We start from the raw sequence: 27,872 nt of genomic DNA on the forward strand, positions 1-27,872 counted from the left end.
AGTTTCCATTTCGGATTTCTGCTGTCTGCGCTGAGCACAGTGGCACCAGGCTGAGCTAAGCAGGGCCGCCCTGGGCAGGCCTACCTGGTGGTGCAGGTGAGACCCAGCCTGGGCAAGGCGCAGGTGTAGCCTGTGTTACTCCCACCCCCACCTTTTGGCCAGAGCAGGCTCCCGATGGGTTTTGAGGGTGTCCTCCCCCACCTCCCTCAAGTGGGGTGGAGTCCTGGGCAAAGGGAGGTCTCTGTACCGACCGGTCTGGCCAGGAGTTGGGATGAGTGGAGGGGCCAGTGGGTCTGAGTCTCCTGCCATTCCCAGAATGGAGCTGTGGCCCTACCAATGGGAGGTGATCCTGCCTGCCAGGGCGCTGGCGCGGCAGCAGTACCTTCCCGGAGTTTGTACTCCGCGGCAGTTGGCGATGACGGTTAGCACAAGCGGTTCTTTTTTCTTGGTTCTTTTTCCTGGGGCAGGGATAGGAGATTCCTAAGTCGGCTCAGCTGGCTCCTTCCCTCAGTTTCAGTTTCCATTTTGGGTCTCTGAGCTGAGCACAGTGGCACCAGGCCGAGTTAAGTGGGACTGCCCTGGGCAGACCTACCTACTAGAGCAGATGAGACCGGGCTGGGCAGGGGGCAGGTGTAGCCTGTGTTACTCCCTCCTCCCCTTTTTGGGCAGAGCAGGGTCCTGATGGGTTCTGAGGGAGTCCTGCCCCACCCCCCTCAAGTGGGGTGGAGTCCTGGGCAAAGGGAGGTCTCCGCATGAACTGATCTGGCCAGGAGTTGGGAGGGGTGGAGGGGCCAGTGGGTCTGAGTCCCCTGCCATTCCCAGAATGGAGCTGCGGCCCTACCAGAGGGAGGTGATCATGCCTGCCCTGGAGGGCAAGAATATCATCATCTGGCTGCCCACGGGTGCCGGGAAGACCCGGGCGGCTGCTTATGTGGCCAAGCGGCACCTAGAGACTGTGGATGGAGCCAAGGTGGTTGTATTGGTCAACAGGGTGAGTTGTCTGTCCCTATCCCACTCCCCCGCCACCAAGCAGGGTCTCAGCTCTTCAGGCATCTCTCAGTCCCCACCAGAACTCCAAAGCTGCTGTGGCCATCGCTAAGCTCACCTGTCTTTCCACCCTGGCTCAGTACCCAGCCATGTCCTGCGGGTCACCTTACCTCCTCCCTACTCCCCTGGCCCCAGATTCAGCTCTCTTTTCCCAGCTCATTCTCCACCCCCAGGTGCACCTGGTGACCCAGCATGGTGAAGAGTTCAGGCGCATGCTGGATGGACGCTGGACCATGACAACCCTGAGTGGGGACATGGGGCCACGTGCTGGCTTTGGCCACCTGGCCCGGTGCCATGACCTGCTCATCTGCACAGCAGAGCTTCTGCAGATGGCACTGACCAGCCCTGAGGAGGAGGAGCACGTGGAGCTCACTGGTGAGGGCCATGGCCGGGAGGAAAAAGATATGCATCTGGGGTACCTCCTCCCGCCAACCCCAGGGCACCTCCCGGAGTTGAGGTGTTGGGAGTTTTTGTGGGAGTGAGGGGTTGCCTGTTCACAAAACCCCTGCAGGCACTCTAGTAGAAACAGGCCGGGCTATAGTGTAGGATCTTGGGCAAGTCCCTTCCCCAGCTGAGCCTCGGTTTACTAATCTGTGAAATGGAGAGAAATCATCCCTGCCTGGCGCCTCATCCTGGGACCAGCTGCAGGTTGTAAAGGGAAGAAGGAATTCTTACATCATCGTGGGGACTACCTGAAAGCTGATGGGAGGAAGGGCTTTGCAAACACAGGTCACAGCCTTCCCCCCTGTGCCCTCAGCCTTCTCCCTGATCGTGGTGGATGAGTGCCACCACACACACAAGGACACCGTCTACAACGTCATCATGAGCCAGTACCTAGAACTTAAATTCCAGAGGGCACAGCCGCTACCCCAGGTGCTAGGGCTCACAGCCTCCCCAGGCACTGGCGGGGCCTCCAAGCTCAATGGGGCCATCAACCACATCCTGCAGGTCAGCCTGGCCCCTGTGGGCCTCCCACTGCCAGACCCACCAGGGGCTTCCCTCCTTCCCTCCCTCCCTGCCTGCCCTGCCACTACCCCATCCCCACCAGCCCTACTAGGCTCTCCATGGCAGGGTCTGGCCCCTTCCTCACCTAAGATCCAGCCTCCAGTGGTTTCTTATGGCACAAAGAATTAACTCCCAACTCTACTGTGGTTTACAAAGTTCCACGTGATCTACCTCTCCACCTCATTTCCTGCGCCCTCCCTGTTGTAGCGCATCCTACAGCTACACTGGCCTGCCTTCTGCATCTTGAACATGCAGGGCTTGTTCCCATCTTGGGGACCTTTGCATTTACCATTTATTTTGCCTAGAATGCCCTTTGAACTTTACCTGCTGCCTCCTCCTTGTCATTTATTGAACAGCTTAATGCCACCTCTTGAAAGTCCTCCCTGATCACCCCCTCTGCTCTCTGTCATATCATCCAGTGCTATCCTCTTCAGAGCTTGTTAATGCGCTCTGCAAGGTTTTATTATTTTCTATTTTTCTTTTTTTTTTTGAGATGGAGTCTCGTTCTATCGCCCAGGCTGGATGGCAGTGGCATGGTCTCAGCTCCCTGCAACCTCCGCCTCCCAGGTTCAAGTGATTCTCCTGCCTCAGCCTCCCGAGTAGCTGGGATTACAGGGGCCACCACTACGCCCAGCTAATTTTTTGTATTTTTAGTAGAGACGGGGTTTCACCATGTTGGCCACGCTGGTCTCGAACTCCTGACCTCGTGATTCACCTGCCTTGGCCTCCCAAAGTGCTGGGATTACAGGCGTGAGCCACTGTGCCCAGCCTCTTTTTTTTTTTTTTTTTTTTTTTTTTTTTGAGACAGAGTCTCACTCTGTCACCCAGGCTGGAGTGCAGTGGCACGAACTGGGACTACAGGCGTGTGCCACCAGGACTGGCTAATTTTTGTATTTAGTAGAGATGGGGTTTCACCACGTTGGCCAGGCTGTCTCAAACTCCTGACCTCAGGTGATCCACCCACCTTAGCCTCCCAAAGTGCTGGGATTACAGGTGTGAGCCACCGCGCCTGGCCGGTTCTATTATTCTTTTACTGGCTTATTATCTGTCTCTCCAACTCCAATCTGAGTTCCTTTGTATCCCCAATGCCTAGAACAAGACTGGCACAGAGAGGGCAAGCAATATTTGAGTAGACGAATGCCCACACTCTCCTGTCCTCAGCTGGGATCCATCCTGCCCCAAATCTTTGCCCATTGTCCCCATCAACCCTCCCTTTCCAGTAAAGTCCTCTCTGTTGCCCCTAGCTCTGTGCCAACTTGGACACGTGGTGCATCATGTCACCCCAGAACTACTGCCCCCAGCTGCAGGAGCACAGCCAACAGCCTTGCAAACAGTACAACCTCTGCCACAGGCGCAGCCAGGTACGTGGGGGCAGGGACACGGAGATCGGGAGCTGGTGTGAAGTTAGGACACCTAGGCTTGGGCCCTGCCTCCGCGCTCACTAGCTCTGTGACTTCAGGTCACTTGCTATGTATCCAAGCCTCAATTTCTCCTTTCTGTGAAATGGGGCAGATACAGCCCATGCCCGCAGCCCGCTTTTTGGATTGACTCAGAAGGCACCACCCGTGTCTGTCACAGCACTGACATGCTGGGGAGTGCCCTACAAACCAGAGAGCAGGGATACTTTGTGCTGAGGCTCTACTGAGCCCTCTCTAGTGTGGACACGGCCTGGTGTCTGCCATGACTGGACTGGACAAGGACTAGGTGTCAGGTCCATAACTACACCAAATGTTACACTCGGGGTCAGGTTTGAGCCCATGCTGTGGTCTGGAGGGAGGGAGGGAGTGAGCAGATAGCTGAAAGAACCCTTGGGGGGCCATAGGCAGGTGAAATGTAGTTTTATTCAGCAGCTCTCTCAGCAGCGGCTCTCTCAAACTGTCCACCTTTATCTGGGCTGTCTGCTCCGGCTCTGTGGCTCCTGCTGCCCCCACGCCTGCAGCTGCTCTCCCTGGCCTGCAAGGCTAGCTCTGTCAGGGTCAGCAGCTTAACTCTTTCCCTCTGGGCACAAGCCGGTTCCTGGCTCCCCACTGCCCGCCTTCAAGGCGACCGGCTCTCCCTTACAGGGATTAGTAGCGTTATTCTCTCTCTGGGCACGCCAGTGTGCCCTGCCGTGCCAAGCTGAACCAAGCCCCGTGCACAGCGTCAGCAGGGCAGTTATACCTTCTACTGACAGTAGAGTCCAGTATGAACTTACACAAACAGGTTATATAGCAAGTGGAGTATGTGCCTGCCCCCTGAACTCGCTGAGTCACGCTGGCCCGGATGTCCGCCTCGGCCTATTCCTTGAGCAAAGCACGTGCATGTACCTTACAGTAGGCATCACCGTTCCCAGGCCAAAGGGTAAGAGCACATCGCGGGTGAGACAGGGCAAGACTCCCCCACACCCTAGCCGGCCTCCCTCTGGAGCTCACACCACAGCTAAGACAGATGGGTGAGGCAGTCGCGGTGTGCTACTGGGTGCCCATCCTCCAATGTGTAGGGGAATCCCCTCCAACTCTCCTCTTGCTCAGGATCCGTTTGGGGACTTGCTGAAGAAGCTCATGGACCAAATCCACGACCACCTGGAGATGCCTGAGTTGAGTCGGAACTTTGGGACGCAGATGTATGAGCAGCAGGTGGTGAAGTTGAGTGAGGCTGGTGAGAGGGGCAGCCCTTCAGGCGGAGTCGAGGATGTGGGAGTGGTCAGGGGCGGGGCCTGCCGCGGCAGAGACCTTTGGGGCGGGGCCTGCCTGGGTGGAGGCCTTCGGGGCGGGGCCTATCCACTCCAGGGGCGGAGTCGAGTGGAACGGCCCTATGGGGCAGGACAGGGGGCGGGGCTGTGGGCCGCTCAGACCCTGCGCCCTCTGCCCTCAGCGGCTTTGGCCGGGCTCCAGGAGCAACGGGTGTATGCGCTTCACCTGAGGCGCTACAACGACGCGCTGCTCATCCATGACACCGTCCGCGCCGTGGATGCCTTGGCTGCGCTGCAGGATTTCTATCACAGGGAGCACGTCACTAAAACCCAGATCCTGTGTGCTGAGCGCCGGCTGCTGGCCCTGTTCGATGGTGACGGGCGGGAGGGGGCTTCGGGGCCGGGGATGATGGGACCTGGGTGCGAGGTCAGAGGCCAGGGCACAGTCGCCAAGGTCGGATGGGAAGGTGCCTTTGTGGATACTGGTGGAGATCCTATTTTTCTAACCAAAATCCAAGGCCATGGGTAGGACTGATTTATTTCCTCGTTTGTGAAGGTTTTTGCATAGTTGTTAAAATTAATTCAGATTGTTGACTTTTTTTTTTTTTAACAGTCGGGGTCTTGTTCTGTCGCCCAGGCTGGAGGACAGTTGTGCAATCATAGCTCACTGCAACCTCGACCTAATGGGCTCAAGTAATTCTCACCCTTCAGCCTCCCAAGTAGCTAGGACTACAGGTGGGCACCACCACTCCCAGCTAATTAAAAAAAATTTTTTTTGAAGAGGGGGAGTCTCGCTTTGTTGCCCAGGCTAGTCTCTAACTCCTGGGCTCAAGTGATCCTCCTGCCTCTGCCTCCCAATGTGCTGGGATTACAGGTGTGAGCCCCGCCCGTTTTTTTTTTTTTTTTTTTTTTTGGACGGTCTCGCTCTGTCGCCAGGCTGGAGTGCAGTGGTGCATCTCGGCTCACGCAACTCTGCCTCCCGGTTCACGCCATTCCCTGCCTCAGCCTCCGAGTAGCTGGACTACAGGCGCCCCCCACCCCGGCTAATTTTTTTTTTTTTAGATTTCACGTGTTCTCTCCTGATTGTCCTCGCCTCGTCTGGTTCAGCGTGGCCCCGCCCCAGATTTTTTTAAAAGATTAGCTAGGAGTGGTTCCTTTAGACTGGGAGAGTGAGGCTGAAAGTCAGAGGGTGAAGTTTAAGGTTGCAAATCTCAGCACAGGCTGGGGCTCAAGAGATCTGGGTAGCAGAGGTCAGAGTTAAAAGCTCAAGGGTCATCCTGGTCACTGGGGAGAAGAGGGTTCTGGTCTGAGGTTCTGTACTGTATAACCCTGGTGCAAGGCTGGCCTTGAGAGTGGGCTCGGTAGGAGGCATCCTTTTTTGTTTTTGTTTTTTTGAGAGGGAGTCTTGCTCTGTCGCCCAGGCTGGAGTACAATGGCACGATCCCAGCTCACTACAACTCCCCCTCCCAGGTTCAAGCGATTCTCCTGCCTCAGCCTCCCGAGTAGCTGGGACTACAAGTGTGCATCACCACGCCCAGCTAATTTTTTTGTATTTTTAATAGAGACGGGGTTTCACCATTTTGGTCAGGCTGGTCTTGAACTCCTGACCTCGGGTGATTCGCTCACCTCACCCTCCCAAAGTGCTGGGATTACAGGCGTGAGCCAATGCACCTGGCCAGGGCATCCTTAAATGTGTTCTTGGTGCTGCTGTGGGGGAGTTGAGCAGGAGTTCCATCCTTCCCCCACCCCCCACCTTCTGCACTCCTGCAGTCCTATTCCTGTGAGAACCTCCTCCGCCAGTGCCCTCCCCACTCCAAGATCTGAATCCTCTGCCTCTGGGGCTTTTCTTCTTTCTTTCTCTTTCTTTCTTTCTTTCCCTCCCTCCCTCCTTCCCTTCCTTCCTTTCTTTCCCTCCCTCCCTCCCTTCCTTTCTTTCCTTCTCTCTTTCCTTCTCTCTCTCTCTTCTTTCTTTCTTTCTTTTCTTTCTTCTTTCTTTCTTTCTTTTTCTTTCTTTCTTTCTTTCCCTCCCTCCCTTTCTTTCCTTCTCTCTCTTTCTTTCTTGCTTTTTTTTTTTTTTTTTTTTTTTCCAGACAGAGTCTCACTCTGTTACACAGCCTGGAGTGCAGTGGTGCAGTCATAGCTCTCTTCAGCCTTGACCTCCTAGGCTCAAGCGATCCTTCTGTCCTCAGCCTCCCAAGTATCTGGGACTACAGACATGTGCCACTACACCCAGCTAACTTTTTGGGGTTTTCGACAGACCACAAGAATGTGCTGGCCCACTTGGCAACTCATGGCCCGGAGAATCCAAAACTGGAGATGCTGGAAAAGATCCTGCAAAGGCAATTCAGGAGCTCTGACAGCCCTCGGGGTATCATCTTCACCCGCACCCGCCAGAGCACACACTCCCTCCTGCTCTGGCTCCAGCAGCAGCCGGGCCTGAAGACCCTAGACATTCGGGCCCAGCTACTGATTGGGGCTGGGAACAGCAGCCAGAGCACCCACATGACCCAGGTGTGGGCTTCGGGGAAAGATGCTGGCGCTGGGAGGGATTCTATAGGAGAGAAGTGCGGGGAATGGTCTTCAGCACAGAGAGGTGGGGGCAGGGAGACCCTGGGGAAAGAGAAAGTTGACTATCCCCAGGCAGAGGGGCAAGGAGCTCTAGGGGAGAGGGGCGGACACTGACCTCCCCAGTGCTGAAGCCTCTCCCAGTCTGGGGGTCCTTTGGGGCAGAAGGTTGGGCATGGGGGTCTGTAGGGAAAGAGGTGGGTGATGCAGTTCCTCAGGGCAGAGGATCAGGTCTGGGGTCCCTTGCAGGAGAAGACTATGGCTTGAGAGTTGTTCCTAGACTAGAGGGGCAGGGACCCTTAGGAGTCCCTAGGGAAGATGGGGGTTGGACAATTACCTGGGAAGATGGGCAAGATCCTGGGGGTACCTGGGGATAAAGATGGGATTCAAGTACTCTAGGGAGATGGACCAAGATTGGGAGCGAGGGCCAAACCAGAAGAGGCTACTCTGGCAGGTGGAGTCAGCCTGAGCCACCTCATGTACCAGCCTCTTTCTCCTCCCTGCCCTCCGCCTGCAGAGGGACCAGCAAGAAGTGATCTGGAAGTTCCGAAATGGAACTCTGAACCTTCTGGTGGCCACGAGTGTGGCGGAGGAGGGGCTGGACATTCCACATTGCAATGTGGTGGTGCGTTATGGGCTCCTGACCAATGAAATCTCCATGGTCCAGGTACTCACATCCTCCTCCACTCAGCCGCCCTTATAGGATCCCGTGTGGGGCCCCAGCCCGACTCAGGACACCCCTTGTCTCCCTTCCCAGGCCAGGGGCCGTGCCCGGGCCGATCAGAGTGTGTACTCGTTTGTAGCAACTGAGGGTAGCCGGGAGCTGAAGCGGGAGCTGATCAACGAGGCGCTGGAGACGCTGATGGAGCAGGCGGTGGCTGCTGTGCAGAAAATGGACCAGGCCGAGTACCAGGCCAAGGTCTGCAGGCAGCCTGCACGCCCTGTGGGAGGGATGGGGAGGAGGGAGCCCCTCCCTGGCAGGTTTCTGACTGCACGCATACGTCCCCCTGTCCCCTCTACATCTCGGGGCTAACTTTGCCCACCTAGGGAAGGTTTAGATAGAGGCTGGGGTGGGGCTGCCAGGGAAGGCAGTACCTGGACTCCAGAAGGCCATAGGAACAGGCCTTGTCCAAGGCTCTTTATTTATCCTTGCCATGAGATACTTTATGTATCTGGAAGAGCTGCATTACAGCCTTTCTGGAACCAGGCAGAGGGGACGAGATAAGCCCACGTGCAGAAGATAAGCCCAGAACTAGGACTTATATCATCAGTTCCCCTGAGGCAGGGCCACCACCATCCTGCCTTGTCCAGGGTGCTCCCTGTTATCCCAGCATAATTGTTAATGATGCCCCATGACAGATACAGAAGCAGCTTTGCCTAAAATCCTTCAAGATTGAGCAGGAAAGCTTACTCCTCCCACTGTTGTCCCCCACTACTCATACTGTTTTTCTCCACAGCTGTTTTTTTTTTTTTTTTTTTTTCCTGAGACGGAGTCTCGCTCGGTCACCCAGGCTGGAGTGCAGTGGCACAATCTCCACCTCCTGAGCTCAAGCAGTTCTCTTGCCTCAGCCTCCCGAGTAGCTGGGATTACAGGCGTGCGCCACCATGCCCGGATAATTTTGTATTTTTAGTACAGATGGGGTTTCACCATGTTGCCCAGGCTGGTCTTGAACTCCTGACCTTGTGATCCACCTGCCTTGGCCTCCCAAAATGCTGGGATTACAGGCATGAATTACTGCATCATCACAGCAATAGAGCTTCTTTTAAGCCCAGGAGGCGGAGATTGTGCCACTGCACTCCAGCCTGGGTGACAGAGCGAGACTCCATCTCAGGAAAAAAAAAAAACAAAACAGCTGTGGAGAAAAACAGTATGAGTAGTGGGGGACAACAGTGGGAGGGGTAAGCTTTCCTGCTCAGTCTTGAAGGATTTTAGGCAAAGCTGCTTCTGTGAATCTGTCATGGGGCATCATTAACAATTATGCTGGGATAACAGGGAGCACCCTGGACAAGGCAGGATGGTGGTGGCCCTGCCTCAGGGGAACTGATGATATAAGTCCTAGTTCTGGGCTTATCTTCTGCACGTTCTGCAGGGAGGGTTAAGGAAAGTCTCTTCCAGGTACAATGATCTTAGGTCTTTGGGAACCTTTTGTCCCCCAAGGAACGTTCTCTTAGGCCCCAGCCATGCCTGGTGTCTCCTCCCACCCCAGATCCGGGATCTGCAGCAGGCAGCCCTGACCAAGCGGGCGGCCCAGGCAGCCCAGCGGGAGAAACAGCGGCGGCAGTTCCCAGTGGAGCACGTGCAGCTACTCTGCATCAACTGCATGGTGGCCGTGGGCCATGGCAGCGACCTGCGGAAGGTGGAGGGCACCCACCATGTCAACGTGAACCCCACCTTCTCGTGAGACCTGTGGAAGGGGCTATCGGGATGGGGGCATGGGATGGGGGCCTAGGAATCCTTCCCATCCAGACAGTGCTTTGAAGCTTTGGGAAGCTAAAGAGCATTGTAGCAAGTACTTACTCTGCATTTTCACAATAATCTGGTTAGACAGGTTTTATCCCTGTCTCCATTTTATAGGCAAGGAAATAGAGGCTCAGAGAGGCTATGTGACTTGCCCAAGTTCCCACAGCCACTGTCTGGTTGAGCAAGAACTGGAATTCAGGATACTAAGTGTCAAAAGACCACACATTGACCCTCTGGTCCTATGTACTCCGAGGATATCAAGAGAGCTTGGCCATCCCTGAGCCATCCCCCATCCGCTATCTCCTAGAAAGTAAACTTCCCCCATCCTCCATCCATTCATTATGTCAACCTCTGTGTTCCAGGCCACTGTGCCAAGGATCTTCACACGGGTTTTCTCAATTGAGGAGGTTGCATTTCAGCTAGGTCTCAATGGGTCTGGTTTGAATGTAAGCGAATGAGAAGGTAACCATGGAGGGCTGGGCGCAGTGGCTCATGCCTGTAATTCCAACACTTTGGGAGGCTGAGGTGGGTAGATCACTTGAGGTTAGGAGTTTAAGACCATTCTGGCCAACATGGTGAAACCCCTTCTCTACTAAAAAAAAATACAAAAATTAGCTGGGCGTGGTGGCCCATGCTTGTAATCCCAGCTACTTGGATGGCCGAGGCAGGAGAATCACTTGAACCCGGGAGGCAAGCCAAGATCGCACCACTGCACTCCAGCCTGGGCAATAGAGCGAGACTCTGCCTTTAAAAAAAAAAAAGCGACACCAGTTGACCTGAGTGGAAGGGACTGTGAATAATGAGATTTATTTATGTATTATTATTATTATACTTTAAGTTTTAGGGTACATGTGCACAATGTGCAGGTTTGTTACATATGTATACATGTGCCATGTTGTGTGCTGCACCCATTAACTCCCCATTTAGCATTAGGTATATCTCCTAATGCTATCCCTCCCCCCAAATAATGAGATTTAGAAAAAGACAGACTAGCCCGTGGAAGATTTGAAAGGTCAGGTGTGAAAGTGTAGCCTTTATCCAGGAGGTTCCTCTTAGGAATCTTGGATAGATTTTAAGGAACAGAATGTCAGGGCAGATTTATATTTTTAGATCACTCTAGCAGTTGGTGGAAGGATGGCTTGGGATTGGGAGTAAAAATGGAGGCAAAGAGACCCGTTAGGAGACTGTGAAGACCAGGTAACCGATGCTGAGGCTTGAACCTGGGCACAAGGGAACATGCGATGGAGGCCACACAGGTAGAACTCACCGAAGATTGGATTTCCTGGCCTGGGAAGTCTGTGCCTCTTGACCAGCAGGAAGGCCCAAGGTCCAGGCAGAGGCTTGGCCTGCAGGAGGGCATGAGATCCGGGGCTGAGGAGGGTCAATGAGGGCTGTGGCCACCCCTCTTCCTCTCCAGGATCTACTATAATGTCTCCAGGGATCCTGTGGTCATCAACAAAGTCTTCAAGGACTGGAAGCCTGGGGGTGTCATCAGCTGCAGGAACTGTGGGGAGGTAAGAGCTTAGGCTGTGTCCCAGGCGCCAGAGTCCTCAGCCCCAGTCTTCGGAGGCCCTCAGGGAGCCCTCACTAGGACACGGGAGACAGTCCCACCCCATGGCCTCCAGTCTGAAGAGGGAGGTCCAGCCCCTCCCTAAGGGAGCCCACAGTCTGTGACATCTCAGGTGGGAGGAAAAGGCCCTGTATTGAGGGAATTCCAACTTGAGGAGAGAAGCCCAGTCTGAGGCCAGAGACCCAGACCCTACCCTCTCTGTCTCACCTCCAGGTCTGGGGTCTGCAGATGATCTACAAGTCAGTGAAGCTGCCAGCGCTCAAAGTCCGCAGCATGCTCCTGGAGACCCCTCAGGGGCGGATCCAGGCCAAAAAGTGGTCCCGTGTGCCCTTCTCCGTGCCTGACTTTGACTTCCTGCAGCATTGTGCCCAGAACCTGTCGGACCTCTCCCTGGACTGACCACCTCATTGCTGCAGTGCCCGGTTTGGGCTATAGGGGGCGGGAGAGTCTGCAGCAGAGTCCAAGCCCCTCCTTCCTGAATCATCAGCTGTGGGCATCAGGCCCACCAGCCACAGAGGAGTCTTGGGCACCCTGGCTTAGGCTCCCGCAACGGGGAAACAACTGGAGGGCCAGAGCTCAGCCCAGACCTACCTTGTACACACATAGACACTTTCATATGCACTGGATGGAGTTAGAGAAACTGAGGCAAAATAATTTGCCATACTGTACTCGGAATCATGACATTCCTTCCCTACCAAGGCCACTTCTATTTTTTGAGGCTCCTCATAAAAATAAATGAAAAAATGGGATAGAAAATGTGTGATGTCTTAATTTTGTTGGAATATAATTAGTAGAAAATAAACTGCTTGTATAGTGTGCAATTGGGTACTTTTTTTTTATTTTTTTATTTGTCGAGACGAAGTTTCACTCTTGTTGCCCAGGCTGGAGTACAGTTGCACGATCTTGGCTCACTGCAACTTCCACCTCCTGAGTTCAAGCGATTCTCCTGCCTCAGCCTCCCAAGTAGCTGGGATTACAGGTGCCCGCCACCATGCCCAGCTAATTTCTTGTATTTTTAGTAGAGACGGGGTTTCACCATGTTGGCCAGGTTGTTCTCAAACTCCTGACCTCAGGCGATCTGCCTGCCTCAGCCTCCCAAAGTGCTGAGATTACAAGCGTGAGCCACCGTCCCCGGCCTGGATACGTTTTAACATGCATATCCTCCACGATCAAGATTATGAACATAGCCATCATCCTCAAAATGTCCTGTTTCTTCCAGTGGAATTTTCAAAGAACAACAAAAGTTTCCTGGTTCCCCATTGCAATCCATACCTCTCACCCTTCCCCATCCAATGACCTGCTTTGTAATTTTTAGTGTTAAAAGTGTTTGGTTTTTTTGAGACAGAGTCTCGCTCTGTTGCCCAGGCTGGAGTGCAATGGCGCGATCTCAGCTCACTGCAACCTCTGCCTTCAGGGCTCAAGTGATCCTCCTGCCTCAGCCTCCCAAGTAGCTAGGATTACAGGTGCCTGCCACCATGTCTGGCTAATTTTTGTATTTTTGGTAGAGACAGGGTTTCGCCATGTTGGCCAACAGGCTGGTCTCAAACGCCTGAGCTCAGGTGATCCACCCACCTCGGCCTCTTAAAGTGCTGGGATCACATGAATGAGCCACTGGGCCCGGCCTTGTTTTTTTTGTTTTTGTTCTTATTTTGTTTTTGAGACAGGGACTCGCTCTGTCGCCCAAGCTAGAGTACCGTAGTACAATCGTGGCTCACTTCAGCCTTGACCTCCCAGGCTCAAGCAATCCCCCCACCTCAACCTCCCTGGTACCTGGGACTACAGATGTACACCACCACACCTAATTTTTTGGGGGTAGAGAGGCAGTGTACAGACAAGGTCTCACTATGTTGCCTAGGCTGATCTCCAACTCCTGGGCTCAGGTAATCCTCCCAAAGTGCTGGGATCACAGGCATGAGCCACTGTGCCTGACCTAGTGTTAAAAGTTTTAGGCCCGGCGTGTTTTCTCACGCTTGTAATCCCAGCACTTTGGGAGGCCGAGGCGGGCAGATCACCTGGAGTCAGGGGTTGGAGACAAGCCTGGCCATTTCGGTGAAACCCCATCTCTACTAAAAATTACAAAATGCGGGCGGGCCACGTAATCCAGCACTTGGAGCCGAGGCGGGGATCACGAGTCAGAGACGACCACGTGAACCCCGTCTCTACTAAAATACAAAAAAACTAGCCGGGTGGGGGGCGCTGGTCCAGCACCGGGGTGAGCGGGGGCGCGGGAGGCGGGGCAGGAGCGAATCGCCCACGCACTCCAGCTGGGACAGGCACTCCGTCCAAAAAAAAAAAAAAAAAAAAAAAAAAAAATAGCTCGCGTGTGCAGGCTCCTGTAATTCCAGCTACTCAGGAGGCTGAGGCAGGAGACTCGCTTGAACCTAGGAGATGGAGTTTGCAGTGAGCCGAGATCATGCCACTGCACTGCAGCCTGGACAACACAGTAAGACTCCGTCTCAAAAAAAAAAAAAAGGAAGTTTTAAACACTCCTCTTTAATAGCTCTCCTAAGCCTTATTCATAAAGGGTATCAACAGTCTGAACTTGAGGCCCATCAAGAGTGTGAGGGCTTCCTGCTCCCCCTACCCCATAATAACTTCCAACCCCGATGTTCCCCTCTCTACCTTCCCTTAACCCTCAGGTCATCTCCCCTAGGCTGGGGAAATGCTGAGATCCAGGGTTTGAGGGGTGGGCTCAGGTAGGCATGGGGGTGGGGAAAATTACAAAGGCCTAAATTTTCTGTTCTCATTTTAACAAGAAAGAAAAAGAAAGGCAAGATCTAGGTTGCTTCATCAGGGAAAGGGCTATTTCTGTAGTACAAGGCCCAGCAGGCAGGAGACACCTTCAAGAGGAAGGGAGGGGGCTAGGGCAGAGATTTGAGAGCAGGATGGCAGTCCTTCCTGCCATCCAAACCCCTTCCCTCCTGCTACATTCTTGGTTCTGTCCCTAGGTAGATGAGAAATGCACCTTCTCTTCTCCCAGCATTTTCTTTTTTCTGTAGGCCTCTTGTCTGATTGAGGGCTGAAATGCTCGCTCCCGCCTTTTTGGCTACCATCTCCCATAGAGAGTGTACCCCTCTTTCTCAAGGCCCCCTTCCTCCTCCCCTCCAAGTGTCCTTGGCCCTGGATCCAGGAGTCTCCTTCCTCCTCCCTCCTGTCCCATCTCCAGCTGCCTTCCCGGGGGGAGAGTTGCCCATCCGCTCCCCACTTTGCCTTCAGTTAGTATACCGCCTGCCAGCAACGTGCCTTTTACAGGTCAATAAAATTAGCGACTGGGGGCAGAGGGAGGGGGCAGGGGCTCAGGGGTGCTAAGCTCAAAGGCCTTGAATGTGGCTAGACTCACGGAGTCAGGACGCCTGTCATTCCAGGGCTAACCAGTGACAGCTGGGGGACCTGGGCTGGCGCTGGGGGCGGAGGAGGGGCTGTGTGGCAGGGAGAGAGATGGGCTGAGGATAAAGATGGTCTGGGTGCCCAATGGCCCCCTCAGTGGCCTAAGCCCCCGCACAGCTGAGCCCTGGAGAGGGCACCCTACCTTTAGAGGAGTGTCCCGTCTCACACCCACCCTGCCAGGCCCGAAGAGCTCAGATGGAAGGGGACTCAGGCCAGGAGAGGTTTCTGAGCTTTCTTCTTTGCGTGAGGGGTCTTTATATGAAGTCACCGGCTCCAGGGCATCTGGGCAAGGCTGTCTGAAGCGGGGGATTTCCACCCGCCCCCCGCACCCCCCGGAGTCCTAACTTCCCAGCCTTCAGAACTCGAGCTCCGGGCCCTCCCTGTGGCCCAGATGCTCTCCCGGGACTTCCCACCTGAATGAGCCCGCGCACCCCACCGGCGGGGCCTCGAGGAGGGGCCGGCCCGGCTCCCCCTCCCAGCCCCGCCCCTGCCCCGCCGGGCCCCGCCCCTCCCAGCCAGCCCGACACGCAGCGTTCCCAGCCAGGCGAGAGCAGGTGGCCGCGGCGGGCTCCGTCTCTGCCCCGCAGGTAAGATGGCGACGCGGGCTAGTCCACGCCGAGGACCTCGAGGGCAGCGCGGGAGAACGAGGCAGCCCCTTCCACCTGTCCGGTCCTCTCGCCTCAAAACTGGGGGACTCCAAGGGACAGTGAGGATATCCCTATCTCGGCTCTGCGCGCGGACGTTGGGCATCTGCTGGGCGGGACTAAACTCTGGGGCAGTTAGAGGGTCCTGGCTGGTTATCCCTGATGCCAGGCGGGCTCCAAAGGATGGAAAAGAAAGAGCCGGGCATTAGACACACAGCTTTCTGGAATGGGGCAGGTTGGGGATGGTGACGACGGGGCTCCGGAGTAAGGAACCTCATTGACTGAGAGTGCGCCATGCCTCATCCAAGGGCAGCCTCTTCCCCACCCTAGAGGGTGATGGCTTGACCCAAACGGCTTCTGTTCCGTGGGCTAATGAGGTAAGAGCCGCCGCATAGCTGAGCTGGGGCCTGGGTTTTCTAATGAGCCCCAGGGCACCTGCATCATTTATTTACATCTGGGTACAGGGGGGTGAGCAGGGGATTACCCCGATGGCCTAGGGAACCCAGAAAGTCTGGGAACTCAGTAGCTCTTTTCTGTGTCTGTGTCACAGAGCCGGCTGGGGAAGATGATCACAGATGTGGCCTTATTGTAGACAGGGGAGCATTTGCACCCTCAGTGTTGGGATTTGGGCTGTAGGAAAGGGGTTCTGCCTCCCAGGACCTCGAGGAAGCCTTCCTGGAAGAGGAGGACCTGGGCTAACAGCTTCAATGTGATGCTCAGAGCTCTGAGCCCCTAAGGAGAGGCAGCCTTTGGGTCATGGTGCTGGGTTGAAGTAGAGCAGAGGACCCTGGATTATAGAACAAAGGGAAGTCAGGACATTGCTGTCTGGGTCCAGCTGGGACCCCAGGGACCTTCCTGAGATCGTCACAAGCCTTTGGACAGACACGGGTGACAATGAGGGGAGGGGGGCTTGTCTGTCTAGATTCCCCATTCCATTGCCTCATTCCACCACACAAACCATCAGAGGCAGAAGTTCGTTCTCTTATCTGACCTTCATGCCTTCTGGGTCTGTGCCAGCTTCTTACTTCTGGCAGGCCATGTGCTCTAGTGGAAAGAGTGGGGGCTTTGGGGTCAGTTAGAGCTGAGTTCTGACACCTCTACCTACTGCGTGACCTTGAACAAGTTTCTTAACCTCTTTGAGTTCATTTAATCACCTGTAAAATGGGATAATAATAGAACCCACCTCATAGGGTGGCTGCAAGGGTTAAATGAGGGTACACATGTAGAGCACTTAGCACAGTGCCTGGAGCCTGGCGAGGGCTCAGAAAGTATGTGTCCCCTCATGTGTCGGACAGCAAAGCTGATCTGCAGGGGGTGAGAGTGAGCAGGGGAGGGGGGAGTGGAAGGGTTTTTTTTTTGTTTTTTTTAGCTAAGCTTGGCTAGAAAGAGTGCCCTTCACTGCACACCCCCCCACCAGCCCCTGCCCCCTGCTGGTTCCTGGATCTCTGGACCTGTCTGGGCTGCCCAGGGCCCCTCACCTTCTCCCCTTTTAGTCATCTTGTTTGTGTTGCCTTTTGTCTCTGTAGAAGGGAGAGAGTCCCCCTGCCCCGCCCAAGGCAGGGACCAGTACCAGCAGGAGCTCACTTGGGGCTGTGCCTCAGTGGAACAAGCTCTGGCTTGGAGACCCAACCTGAAAAAAACGCCCTCTTGTCATCACTGCTCTGCCCTCCCCACCTCCAGGAGTTGGGATCAAGCTGCACTACATTTTTCCAGGAAGATAAATAATACAAGTGACTGAAAGTCCTGTTTGGGGATTGTCCAAGCTGTCCTCCAATGAAAGGATAGCTTCAGGCCCTGGCCTGATCTCTAGGCTGCCAGGGAAGGCTGAGTTCAGTAGCACCCTTAAACCTGGGCAAGGGAGGGAGTGCCCATGCCTTAAGCTGGGGGCTTTCAAAGGCTCCACTCTGGCCCTCCTGCTGCCAGTCCTCTCCCTGTGGGATGAGGCATCAGCAGGGCCGAGGGGATGAGACTGTGAGTCCCCTCCAAGACCACATTCTCCATACCTGTGACTCTGGATGTCCATGCCCAGATGGTCACCATCTGGCTCCCGGCCCATGCCAGCCTCTTCTCTAGGCCTGTCCGCCTCAGGACAGGTTATGCCAATAGTGTGTGCACCCCTAGGGACAGTGAAGGGACAGCTATTTGCAGGGGCTGTGGATGGAGCAAGGACATGAGGCTGGGTGTCCTTATACATGCACAAGAGTCCCTTGTGGTGCAGACAGGACCCGGCAGCAGGAAGGGGGTGGCCAGGGTGCGAGTGAAGCTGTCTCCTCTGCACAGAGTCGTTCTGATGTGTAAAGCTCAGGAGGCAGACAAATCCAAATTTGTATCTGGTCCTCCAGGTTGTTAGTGAAGGTGTATTTGTCAGGGTGAGAGGTTAGAACATATTTCACAGTTTGCTGGCTTGATTTATAACTTTTAAATATTTAGATATATGTCTGTGGGCCACCAGTTGTCCCCTTGCCCCAGGCCCTGTGAGTGTTCCAGGTGGGCCTGGCTGGGCCTGTGACTTCAGCTGCCATTTGGTTAATTCCTTCCCCACTTTCCTTGTCCCCCAGTAGAGTAGCACCCCCATAAAACTGGGCTTAGAACATGCTTACCTGGACCAGGAAGGAGTTTCAAGGTGAAATGAAGATTGTCAGTTGTCACCAACAAGTAGTTCCCCTGTGGGCCTCCTGACCTCATTATCCACCACAAAACTGGGACAATTTATTTTTTAAATGTCCTGTGACGCTTGAGAGGGAAGGGCTGGGGAGGAGAGGTTACTTCTCTCCTGTGTGTGGTGAGGGTGTGGGTCACTGGACCCCAGGAGCAAGGAGGGAGCTAACTGGGGCCGCAGCAGCAGGTGGGATGGAAGCTAGCCTGGGGGAAAGCCAGGGTTGGACCCCACCATCCCTCCGGCTGCCCTTCTCAGAGGGAGCTGCGCCTTGCAGCCCGGGAGGGGCCATGTGTCTATCATGTGGGTTCTCCCGTGAGTTTAGAGTTTGGGCTTGGGACAGGGGAGACTGTGGGGTCAGCTGGCTAGGCGGCGGGGGTCATCCCCAGCGGGAAAGAATGGCACGCTGGTGTTGACTGTAGTCAAGTGCCCTGTGGCACCTGGACACACCGTCTGTTCAGAAGAGGCATGAAACCTTTTTTGTGGCTGTCTCTGCTCACTCATTGTTTCTGATTGGGCTATTTGAGGAACAGCCTGCCACGCTGGCCTCATTAGCATTGTGAGGCTCTTGATGGAACTGGATCCACGCACATGCACACACACTCACAAACTACTCAGGTATGCATGCCCGCCTGCACTAACCCCCAGAGGTCTGTGTATAGGGTTGTGCGCTCCTAAACCCCACCCCAGGTCAGACCCACCCTGACACACATGGCTTGTGATGCCCATACCTTCACCCCAGTCACACTCTCACTGTCCCTTATTGGTGACTTTTCATTCACCTTGGGTGACCCGCCGGCTCCAGTGGCCAAGGGCTGGCTTACTAGAGGGTGGCTGGGGGCCAGATGCCAGCAGCGGTTGGTTAAGCTTTGGGGACAGGAGGCAGCAGCATTGCCCTGGTGAGGCCACCCCCAGTGGGGCTCGACCCCCAAGCACTTTGGCTTCCCCACGTCTCCCAGGAGAGTGTCTCCGGGTCCTGAGGCCATTTGTCCTTGTGTAGTTCTCGTGAGCCTCTTTCTGCTTCGGCCTGTGTGTCTGGCCCCGCGCCTCCTGTGTGCTCCCCATCTGTCCTTTCCCCTCTCCTGACCCTGTCCTTTGCTATGTCTGTCTCTCCTCTCCACCGGTCTAGCTCTTTTTTCTGTGAGTCTTTCTTTGTCTTTTCTTCTTCCTTTTTCTCTGCCTCCTCTGTCTACCCCTTCTCTCTCTGTCCCTCTCTCTCACACTCCCACTCTCAGTGTCTGACTGCGTGGCTATCTCTCTGGGTGGGTCTTTCTGTATCTTCACCTCTCTCTATATCTGCCTGTCAGTCTGGACATGGATCCCTCTCACTCTCTGCCTTAGTCTCTTGAGGAGTCTCGGGAAAAGGACAGCCAAGAGTCCTGAAAGAAGGTGACAGCCAGGCACAGTGGCTCATGCCTGTAATACCAGCACTTTGGGAGGCTGAGGTGGGCGGATCACCTGAGGTCAGAAGTTCGAAACCAGCCTGGCCAACATGGTGAACCCCCCGTCTCTACTAAAAATACAAAATTAGCCGGGCATGGTGGTGCATGCCTGTAATCTTAGCTACTTGGGAGGTTGAAGTGGGAGAATCGTTTGTACCTGGGAGGCAGAGGTTGCAGCAAGCCAAGATTGTGCCATTGCACTCCAGCCTGGGCAACAAATGTGAAACTCTATCTCAAAAAAAAAAAGATGATAATGCCTCCCAGGGGGCCATGATCACTTCCAGGCCCCTCCACTGCCAGGCAAGGAGGCAGGAAAGGGAATATCATATCCTAGGGAGAGTGGATGGGCCGAGCCGCAGTGGCTCACACCTGTAATCCCAGCACTTTGGGAGGCCAAGGTGGGTGGATTGCTTGAGGTCAGGAGTTAGAGATCAGCCTGGCCAACATGGTGAAACCTCATCTCTGCTAAAAAAGTACAAAAAATTAGCCTGGCTTGGTGGTGGGTACCTTTAATCCCAGGTACTCGGGAGGCTGAAGCGGGAGAATTGCCTGAGCCTGGGAGGTGCAGGTTGCAGTGAGCCAACATCGTGCCACTGCACTCCAGCCTGGATGACACAGTGAGACCCTCTCTCAAAATAAATAAATAAATAAAGTAAAAAAAAAAAAAATAAAGAGCTGATGGCTCATCTCCTCCAACTCCTCTGTTGAGAACTCCGGGGTTTTGGCTCCGAACTCTGAAACATTCTTCAGTGATGAGGCCCGGGGTCATAGGCCTGGGAGCAGGGCTGGGGGTCCAGAGTCATCACTCTGGGAGATAAGGGCTAGAGCCCCTTGTCTGTCTGGTTGACCTGATTGACCTTGAACTGAGGGAAGGGCGTTGGGACTTGGAGTCTCCCTCAGAAGAGGCGTTGACCAGAGTGGGGCTGAATCGACGCTTTTCTTTCTCCTGGAAGGAGCCAAGCTCAGCCCACCCACCCCAGGCCCCAGCTTCCTGCTCCAAACCACGGCTGTGCTCCCCACCCTGTTCCAAATATTTCTGCCAACTGCCCCCGGCCGAGGGGCCTGTTTAAACAGCCTCCCTGCCCTCTCCTGGCCTCCCCACCTCTGTGGCCTCCCCATCGCTCCCACGGCTGCTTGCACAGGAGCCGCTGTGTTGGCTGTTTGTTTATTTGATTAAGATTTCCTTGGGTGGGGCAAGGACTGACTCCACAGGTCCTTCTTCTCACTTTAGATGCCCAGGCAAGAGGCCAGACCCAGCTTCGGCATTGCCCCCTGCCCTGTCCAGCCTTCCCGGGACCCCCCACTCCCCGATGTCTCTCCTACATCCCAAGCCCCAGACTTCTCTACCCTTCTGATCTCAGCTCTGTTCAGTCCCACATCTGATGCCAGCTGACCCCCTCCCCGGCCCCAAAGTTGAGTGCTCTGGCCCTGGAGGGCAGGATGGGAATGGGACACTCCCCATCCCCTTGCTGAGAGGAGAGGAAATGCCAGGAAAAGGCATTGGGAACAGGAACCCTTGGGTTTTCTAGGGGTTCCTAAAGAGGGACACATGGGGTGTGGTCTTTGGAATGCGGGAGAAGCCTGCCCACTCTCCCTGTTGGCGGAGGCTTGAGCCAGTCCTCCAGTGAGACTTTAGCAGATGAATAATTCTCTAATGGGCTCGGGGCCCCTGCAAGAATCCATTTCCAGAACAATCTCCCTAGGACCCCGAAGGGCCTCCTATCCCCTGATTTTGTACAGAACTTTGCAGTATACAGAACTGCCTCATCCCATCCTATGAGCACCTGCGGAGATCAAAATTCTCTCTTTATTTTTTTTGACACGAATCTCGCTTGCTCTGTTGCCCGAGCTGGAGTGCAGTGGCGCAATCTCAGCTCACTGCAACCTCCCCCTCCCAGGTTCACAAGATTCTCGTGCCTCAGCCTCCTGAGTAGCTGGGATTACAGGCACATGCCACCATGCCCAGCTAATTTTTTGTATTTTTAGTAGAGACAGGGTTTCACCATGTTGTCCAGGCTGGTTTCGAACTCCTGAGCTCAGGTGATCCACCCACCTCGGCCTCCCAAAGTGCTAAGATTACCGGCATGAGCCTCTGTGCCTGGCCAAGATCAAAGTTCTTTTTGTAGATGATGAAAGCTCAGAGAGCAAAGGAACTTTCACAGAGTCAATCTTCTAGCGGAACTTGGACTGGAACCTGGGTCTCCTCACCCCTCACAGCCAGGGCTCCTCGCCGGACCATGCTGGAGCTGCTCCTTCGACTAAAAGAGTCACAGGCTGCAGTCACCCCTGGCTCTCCCTAAATCTCCCCTCACCCAGATCTCCTCTACCTTCACACACCAAGCAAGACTCCTGGCCCGAGTCTCTGGCTGGGAGGTGAATATAGGGGCAGGTAGCATTCTTGTGACCTTATTCTGAAATGTGCTGTCCTAGTTAGCAGCTTCCTGAGGGGTGAGGGACACAAGAAGCTTTTAGAGATGGTTTCAACCCTCTGGGTGCTAATTGGGAATGAGACTCTCCCTAGGTTGAGACTGGGGACAGCTATTCTGGGTCTGCAAGATGAGGTGTGGGGGTGGAGAGGCCAGAGGGGGGGATCAGGAAGTTTCCCCAAATAGCCTGGCCTGAAGCCACATGTGGGAGCCAAGCCCCAAGGAGGTGGCCCAGATGAAGGGGTGGAGGGGGAGCTGTCCAGTTGGCACATGGGCCTGACCCTTGGGAAGCTGGGCATAGGGCAAAACTCAGGAGCAGGACTGGTTTTGTTTCCTTTTTTCTTTTTTTGTTTGAGATGAAGTCTTGCTCTGCCACCCAGGCTGGAGTAAAGTGGTGCGTTAACAGCTCACTGCAGCCTCCGCCTCCCAGGCCCAAGCAATCCTCCCGCCCCAGCCCTCAGTCCAGAGCCTCACGAATAGCTGGGACTACAGGCACACACCTGGGTAATTTTGTTACATTTTCTGTAGAGACAGGGGTCTCCCTCTGTTGCCCAGACTGGTTTCAATCTCTCCTGCCTCAGCCACCCAAAGTGCTAGGATTACAGGCTCATGCCTGTAATGCCACCATGTGCAGCCAGTCTTCTCTTTGTTCTCCCACTGAAATGGGCTTCCCTGGAACTTGATGTCATAAGTGGGTGTGTCTCTATCCTGTCCCAGCCCCTACCCCCAAGCCCCAGCCTACTGTCCTAGCTCTCACCCCAGTGACACTGATTTACTCATTCATTTAACCAATATTTATTGAGCACCTACTATGTGTTATACTTGCTAGCCTCTGCCCTGGGAATTCAAGGAGGAACAAGACAGGGTTCCAGGAGGGAACAAGATAGGTTCTCAAGAGGGAATAAGAGGCCGGGTGTGGTGGCTCACATCTGTAATCCCAGCACTTTGGGAGACCAAGGTGGGTGGATCACTTGGGGTCAGGAGTTCAAGACCAGCCTGGCTAACATGGTGAAACCCCATCACTAACTAAAAATACAAAAATTAGTGCGTGGTGGCGCATGCCTGTAATCCCAGCTACTCAGGAGGCTGAAGCAGGAGAATCGCTTGAACCCGGGAGGCGGAAATTGCAGTGAGCCGAGATCGCGCAATTGCACTCCAGCCAGGGCGACAGAACGAGACTCCATCTCAAAAAAAAGGGAATAAGAGGAAATGGGAAGGAAGGAAATCTACCCTAGAGAGAGCAATGCAGGAAGGCGTCTTTCAGAGGTGATAGTTAAATATCAGCCATGAGAAGGGGGAGGGAGGGGTCAGAAGGAAAAGAGCACTCAAGGCAGAGAGAACAAGCTTTGAGAAAGCTCCCAAGTAAGGGGAAACTCACTGTGCTCCAGCGACAGAAAGAGCCCAGTGTGGCTGGAAGGTGGGAGATATAGGAAACAGATCAGAGGGGCATAGGATATTTTAACCACTACGGATATTTTGACCCTAAGGATGTTTTGAATGCAAACATTTTAAACCAAAACATACCAACACTGAAAATGTTTTAAGAAGGTGTTCTCCAGCTTGAACTCTATTCATCCAACTTAATTCTTTGATCAGATTTTCGTTTTTCCCCTGTAGTACAGTTAAACAAATGTCCATGTTTTTCATTCTTTTGTAATTTTACTGAAGCTGTTTTCATCAGCATTGATTCTGTACACATTTTGCTGCTGAGATTGGAGGCATCCATCAGTGTGGGGGCTGCAGGCTCTTGACACGAGTTTCTGCCATTGTGTGATTGACTGAGTAACCCCATCCCATTTTGGAAGATTTAAATTGAAACCAAAAAAAAGATTCATGGTCAAGATTTGATTCTTTTGTGCATTTTAGTCAACAATGAGTTTTCTTATATCCAGTTCTAGCCATCCTTAGTGTTACTTCTACCCGTAATATTTTTAGGTGGAGAGTTGTATTTATATCTCAGTTAATCTGTGGGAGGAGTCAGGTGGAAGGGGTGGACTGGGAGAGAAGGGCTTGGGGGAGGGGAAAGGCCCGGATCTTCCAGGCTGGGGTAAGCATTCTCCTAAAGCAAAGGGTGAAGCCTTTAGAGCTTTTATCCCAGAGCATGATATGATCAGATTTGCCTTTATTTTTATTTATTTATTTATTTAGAGACAGGGTCTTATTCTGTCCCCCAGACTGGAGTGTGGTGGTGTGATCACGGCTCACTGCAGCCTTGACCTCCCAGGTTCAAGCTATCCTCCCACCTCAGCCTCCTGAGTAGCTGGGACTATAGGCGTGCACCACCACACCCGGCTAATTTTTGTATTTTTTGTAGAGATGGAGTTGCCCAGGCTGGAGAGTTGCCCTTTTAATAGTCTCCCTCTGGCTGTGTGAAGATGGGACTTCGAGGGAGAGGAAGTGGGGAAGTAGAGGCAGGGAGACCAGTGAGGAGGCTGTTCTGCCAGTCCAGGTGGTAAAGAGAAGTGAACTGGGCCAGGCATGGTGATGTGCGTGCCTGTAGTCCCAGTGTGTTGAGAGGCCAAGGCGGGAGGATCGCTTGAGGCCAGGAGGTCGAGGGTGCAGTGAGCTGTGATCGCACCACTGCACTCCAGCCTGGGCGACAGGTTACAGATACAGTATGGGGTAAAAAAGGGCAGGGTAATCTCTGTCCCACTCCCCAGGATCCCACCGCTGCCCTCCCCCAACATGCAGAATGCCCTTGCTGCCGTTCCCACACCCTTAGCTCCCTGCTCCTGGTATTTGAGGCAGCTTGGAGCCCTTCCCCCCAACACCCAGGCTCTGGCCACTTGGAGTTTGCACAGAGTCGAGACCAGAACTGGGGTGTTTCCCTTGGAGGTTTCTCCTTCTTTGCACTGAGGGAGAGTCGGGGATGCCCTGCTGAGGTTGGGGTGGGGGATGGAAGGGATGGGAATGGCCCTGGGATCCACCTACCTCGAGTCCCGTGGCTGGAGCCGCCCAGGCGGCCACGGACCTGGCGGTGAAACAGACCCAGACACAGGGCGCTTGTCCGGCCATGCTCCGCCCTCTGGGTGCGACACTGGGCAGGGGGACAAAGGGGCCTCTGTCAGTGTGGGGCACTGCGCCCACCCGGGCTGGGCCAGGCGCCTGAGGAGGGAGGGAGGTGACCTGGGGGTGCTGGAAAGAGAAGGTTGAAGGGAGACAGACCTCAGGTTTGAGTGCCATCTGGGCAAGTCTCTTCCTCTCTGGATCCTCAGTCTCCTCACCTGTAAAGTGGAAATCTCAGTCCCAACCTCCCAGACCCGGCATCAGCAGGACCGACCTTGTTGATTGACTACACTTGTGTTATTTAGCAAACATATGTAATGATTACCACGTGCCTGGTTGCTAAACACTTTATAAATATTGACTCAGGTAATCCTCATAACGACCCTCTAAGAGTGTTGATTAAAAAAAAATTAACCATTTAAAGAACTAAAGTTCGTTTTATTCAGAAGTCTTACAGAGGACTATAGAGCAAGGCCTACAGCCCTAAAACAGTTTTGTCAGACTGTTTTAAATCAATGTTTTAGCTTATAGTTTATACATAGGTAGTGGGGGTTCAGTATGTGCAAAATGACATCAAAATTTCGCTGTAAGAGTATATTGGTTATAGATTACAGATGTATAATCACTAACTCTGTCAGATATTATGTGCAACAAAAGGCAAGGACTACGGTTATTTTATTTTTATGGAGACAGGGGTCTTGCTATGTTCCCCTGGCTGGTCTTAAGCTCCTGGCCTCAAGTGAACGTCCTGCCTCGGATTCCCAAAGTGCTGGGATTTACAGGCGTGAGCCACTGTGCCTGGCTAGGACTGGGGCCATTGATCTTTTAAGGAATATAGTGATTCAGGCAAGAGATGTGGGGCGGTGGGAGGTGCTGTGTTTTATCTTGTTTTGTCTTTAAAACTCTTTTCAGAGAGCTGCATATAAGCACAGAGTCAGGGACTTTGTGAAATTATCCTGGTAAGCAGAAATGAGCAAATGGCCTCTGATGTTTGTTACTTTGTGTCACAAGTTTTTTCTTTTGGTCATAAATCAGCTGCCTGGTTGTATTTAAAAGACAAGTGCTGATTGTGTCAGGTAACTAGGAAGCCTCTTTTTTCAGGAAGATTGATTGTTTTCAGTTGTAGTTCTAAGCAATGAGCACTAGTCCCAGCGTGCGTATATGCCTACTTATTGGAAAACACACTTTGAATTGCATTTATTTTTTAATTAGCATGATCTAGGTTTTCATCAACATTGTCTTTTTTTGTACTTAACACTTTAATAGGGCTATTACAAGGATATTATAGATCATACATAGCAGTATATGCTTAATAGTATTAAGGCTGGGCACGGTGCCTCATGCCTGTAATCCCAGCACTTTGGGAGGCTGAGGTGGGCAGATCACCTGAGGTCGGGAGTTCAAGACCAGCCTGACCAGTGTGGAGAAATCCTCGTCTCTACTAAAAGTAGAGAGTAGCTGGAATGACAGGCTCACACCACCATGCCCAGCTAATTTTTGTATTTTTAGTAGAGACAGGGTTTCTCCATGTTGGCCAGGCTGGTCTCGAACTCCTGACCTCAGGTGATCCGCCTGCCTCGGCCTCCCAAAGTGTTAGGATTACAGGCGTGAGCCACTGCGCCTGGCCTTAGAGTTGTTTTTTTTTTAATTTATTTATTTATTTATTTAAGACAAAGTCTCACTCTGTTGCCCAGGCTGGAGCGATCTCAGCTCACTGCAACTTCTGCCTGCCTGGTTCAAGCAATTCTCGTGCCTCAGCCTCCCAAGTAGCTAGGCTTACAGGCGTACACCATCACACCCAGCTAATTTTTGTATTTTTAGTAGAGACGGGGTTTCACCATGTTGCACAGGCTGGTCTCGAACCCCTGACCTCAGATGATCTGCCCACCTTGGCCTCCCAAAGTGCTGGGATTACAGGCGTGAGCCACTGCACCCAGCCAGTTTTTTAAATTTAAATTTAAATGTATTGTTATTATTATTTTTCGAGACAAGATCTTGCTCTGCTGCCCAGGCTGGAGTTCAATGGCACAATCATGGCTCACTGCAGCCTCAACCTCCCTGGCTCAAGCAATCCTCCCACCTCAACTTCCCAAGTGACCGGGACCACATGCGTGTGCCACCATGCCTGGCTAATTTTTTAAAAATGTTTTGCAGAGGCCGGGTGTGGTGGCTCACGCCTGTAATCCCAGTACTTTGGGAGGCTGAGGCGGGTGGATCATGAGGTCAGGAGTTCAAGACCAGCCTGGCCAAGATGGTGAAACCCCATCTCTACTAAAAACACAAAAAATTAGCCAGGCGCAGTGGCAGATGCCTGTAATCCCAGCTACTCGAGAGGCTGAGGCAGGAGAATCGCTTGAACTTGGAGGGCGGAGGTTGCAGTGAGCTGAGATCGCGCCACTGCACTCCAGCCTAGGCAACAAAGTGAGACTCTGTCTCAAAAAAAAAAAAATGTTTTGCAGAGGCCCAGCACGGTGGCTCATGCCTGTAATCCTAACACTTTGGGAGGCTGAGGTGGGTAGATTGCCTGAACTCAGGCATTTGAGACCAACCTGGGCAACATAGCGAAACCCTGTCTCTACTAAAAATACAAAAAAAAAAAACAGAAAAAAATTAGCTGGACGTGGTGGTGCACACTTGTAGTCCCAGCTACTCAGGAGGCTGAGCCACAAGAATCGCTTGAACCTGGGAGGTGGAGGTTGCAGTGAGCCGACATTGTGCCACTGCACTCCAGCCTGGGTGACAGAGGGAGACTCTGTCTCAAATTTAAAAAAAATGTTTTGCAGACAGGGTCTCCCTGTGTTGCCCAGGCTGATCTTGAACTCCTGGACTCAAGCAATCCTTCTGCCTTGGCTTCGCAAAGTGCCGGGATTACAGATGCACGCCACCACGCCCGGCTAATTTTTGTATTTTTAGTTGAGACGAGGTTTCACCATGTTGGTCAGGCTGGTCTTGAACTCCTGGCCTCAGGTGATCCACCTGTCTCGGCTTCCTA

General features: G+C 53.5%; 2 protein-coding genes across 7 annotated transcripts in view; both read left to right on the plus strand.

Moving 5' to 3' along the window:
* Nucleotides 1-11: 11 nt before the first annotated feature.
* DHX58 (DExH-box helicase 58) lies at nt 12-12,075 on the plus strand. Of its 3 annotated transcripts, XM_030808125.1 has the most exons (13): nt 12-96; nt 823-991; nt 1,221-1,422; nt 1,805-1,995; nt 3,297-3,413; nt 4,563-4,689; nt 4,906-5,097; nt 6,981-7,234; nt 7,806-7,955; nt 8,046-8,207; nt 9,496-9,686; nt 11,167-11,263; nt 11,533-12,075. In XM_030808125.1, exons 2-13 carry the CDS (start codon nt 824-826, stop codon nt 11,716-11,718), a joined length of 2,037 nt encoding a protein of 678 aa, XP_030663985.1. In that variant the 5' UTR covers nt 12-96; nt 823; the 3' UTR covers nt 11,719-12,075. The 3 variants fall into 3 exon arrangements, with proteins under 3 accessions (XP_030663985.1, XP_030663984.1, XP_030663986.1); XM_030808124.1 differs by having other exon boundaries at nt 4,563-5,097; XM_030808126.1 differs by lacking the exons at nt 9,496-9,686; nt 11,167-11,263; nt 11,533-12,075 and having other exon boundaries at nt 4,563-5,097; nt 8,092-8,201.
* A 3,158-nt stretch (nt 12,076-15,233) lies between these two features.
* Nucleotides 15,234-27,872, plus strand: part of ZNF385C (zinc finger protein 385C) — a 73,281-nt gene continuing 60,642 nt past the window's right edge. For 2 of the 4 annotated variants that reach the window (XM_030808129.1, XM_030808131.1), the window contains exon 1: nt 15,235-15,727. The gene's annotated coding sequence lies outside the window, so the exon portion shown is untranslated. Of the gene's footprint in view, nt 15,728-27,872 lie in introns of all 4 variants that reach the window. The other 2 variants (XM_030808132.1, XM_030808130.1) reach the window with 2 other exon arrangements.

Source organism: Nomascus leucogenys, unplaced genomic scaffold (assembly GCF_006542625.1).
Source record: "Nomascus leucogenys isolate Asia unplaced genomic scaffold, Asia_NLE_v1 Super-Scaffold_285, whole genome shotgun sequence".
NCBI classification, from domain to species: domain Eukaryota; kingdom Metazoa; phylum Chordata; class Mammalia; order Primates; family Hylobatidae; genus Nomascus; species Nomascus leucogenys.

What these genes read in the sequence shown, in the direction of transcription:
- DHX58 (XM_030808124.1), top strand. Translation starts at nt 824, where the DNA reads ATGGAGCTGCGGCCCTACCAGAGGGAGGTGATCATGCCTGCCCTGGAG. An exon ending in TGGTTGTATTGGTCAACAGG is followed by an intron (nt 992 to 1,220) that starts GTGAGTTGTCTG and finishes CTCCACCCCCAG; the next exon opens with GTGCACCTGGTGACCCAGCA. An exon ending in TCTGCCACAGGCGCAGCCAG is followed by an intron (nt 3,414 to 4,562) that starts GTACGTGGGGGC and finishes CCTCTTGCTCAG; the next exon opens with GATCCGTTTGGGGACTTGCT.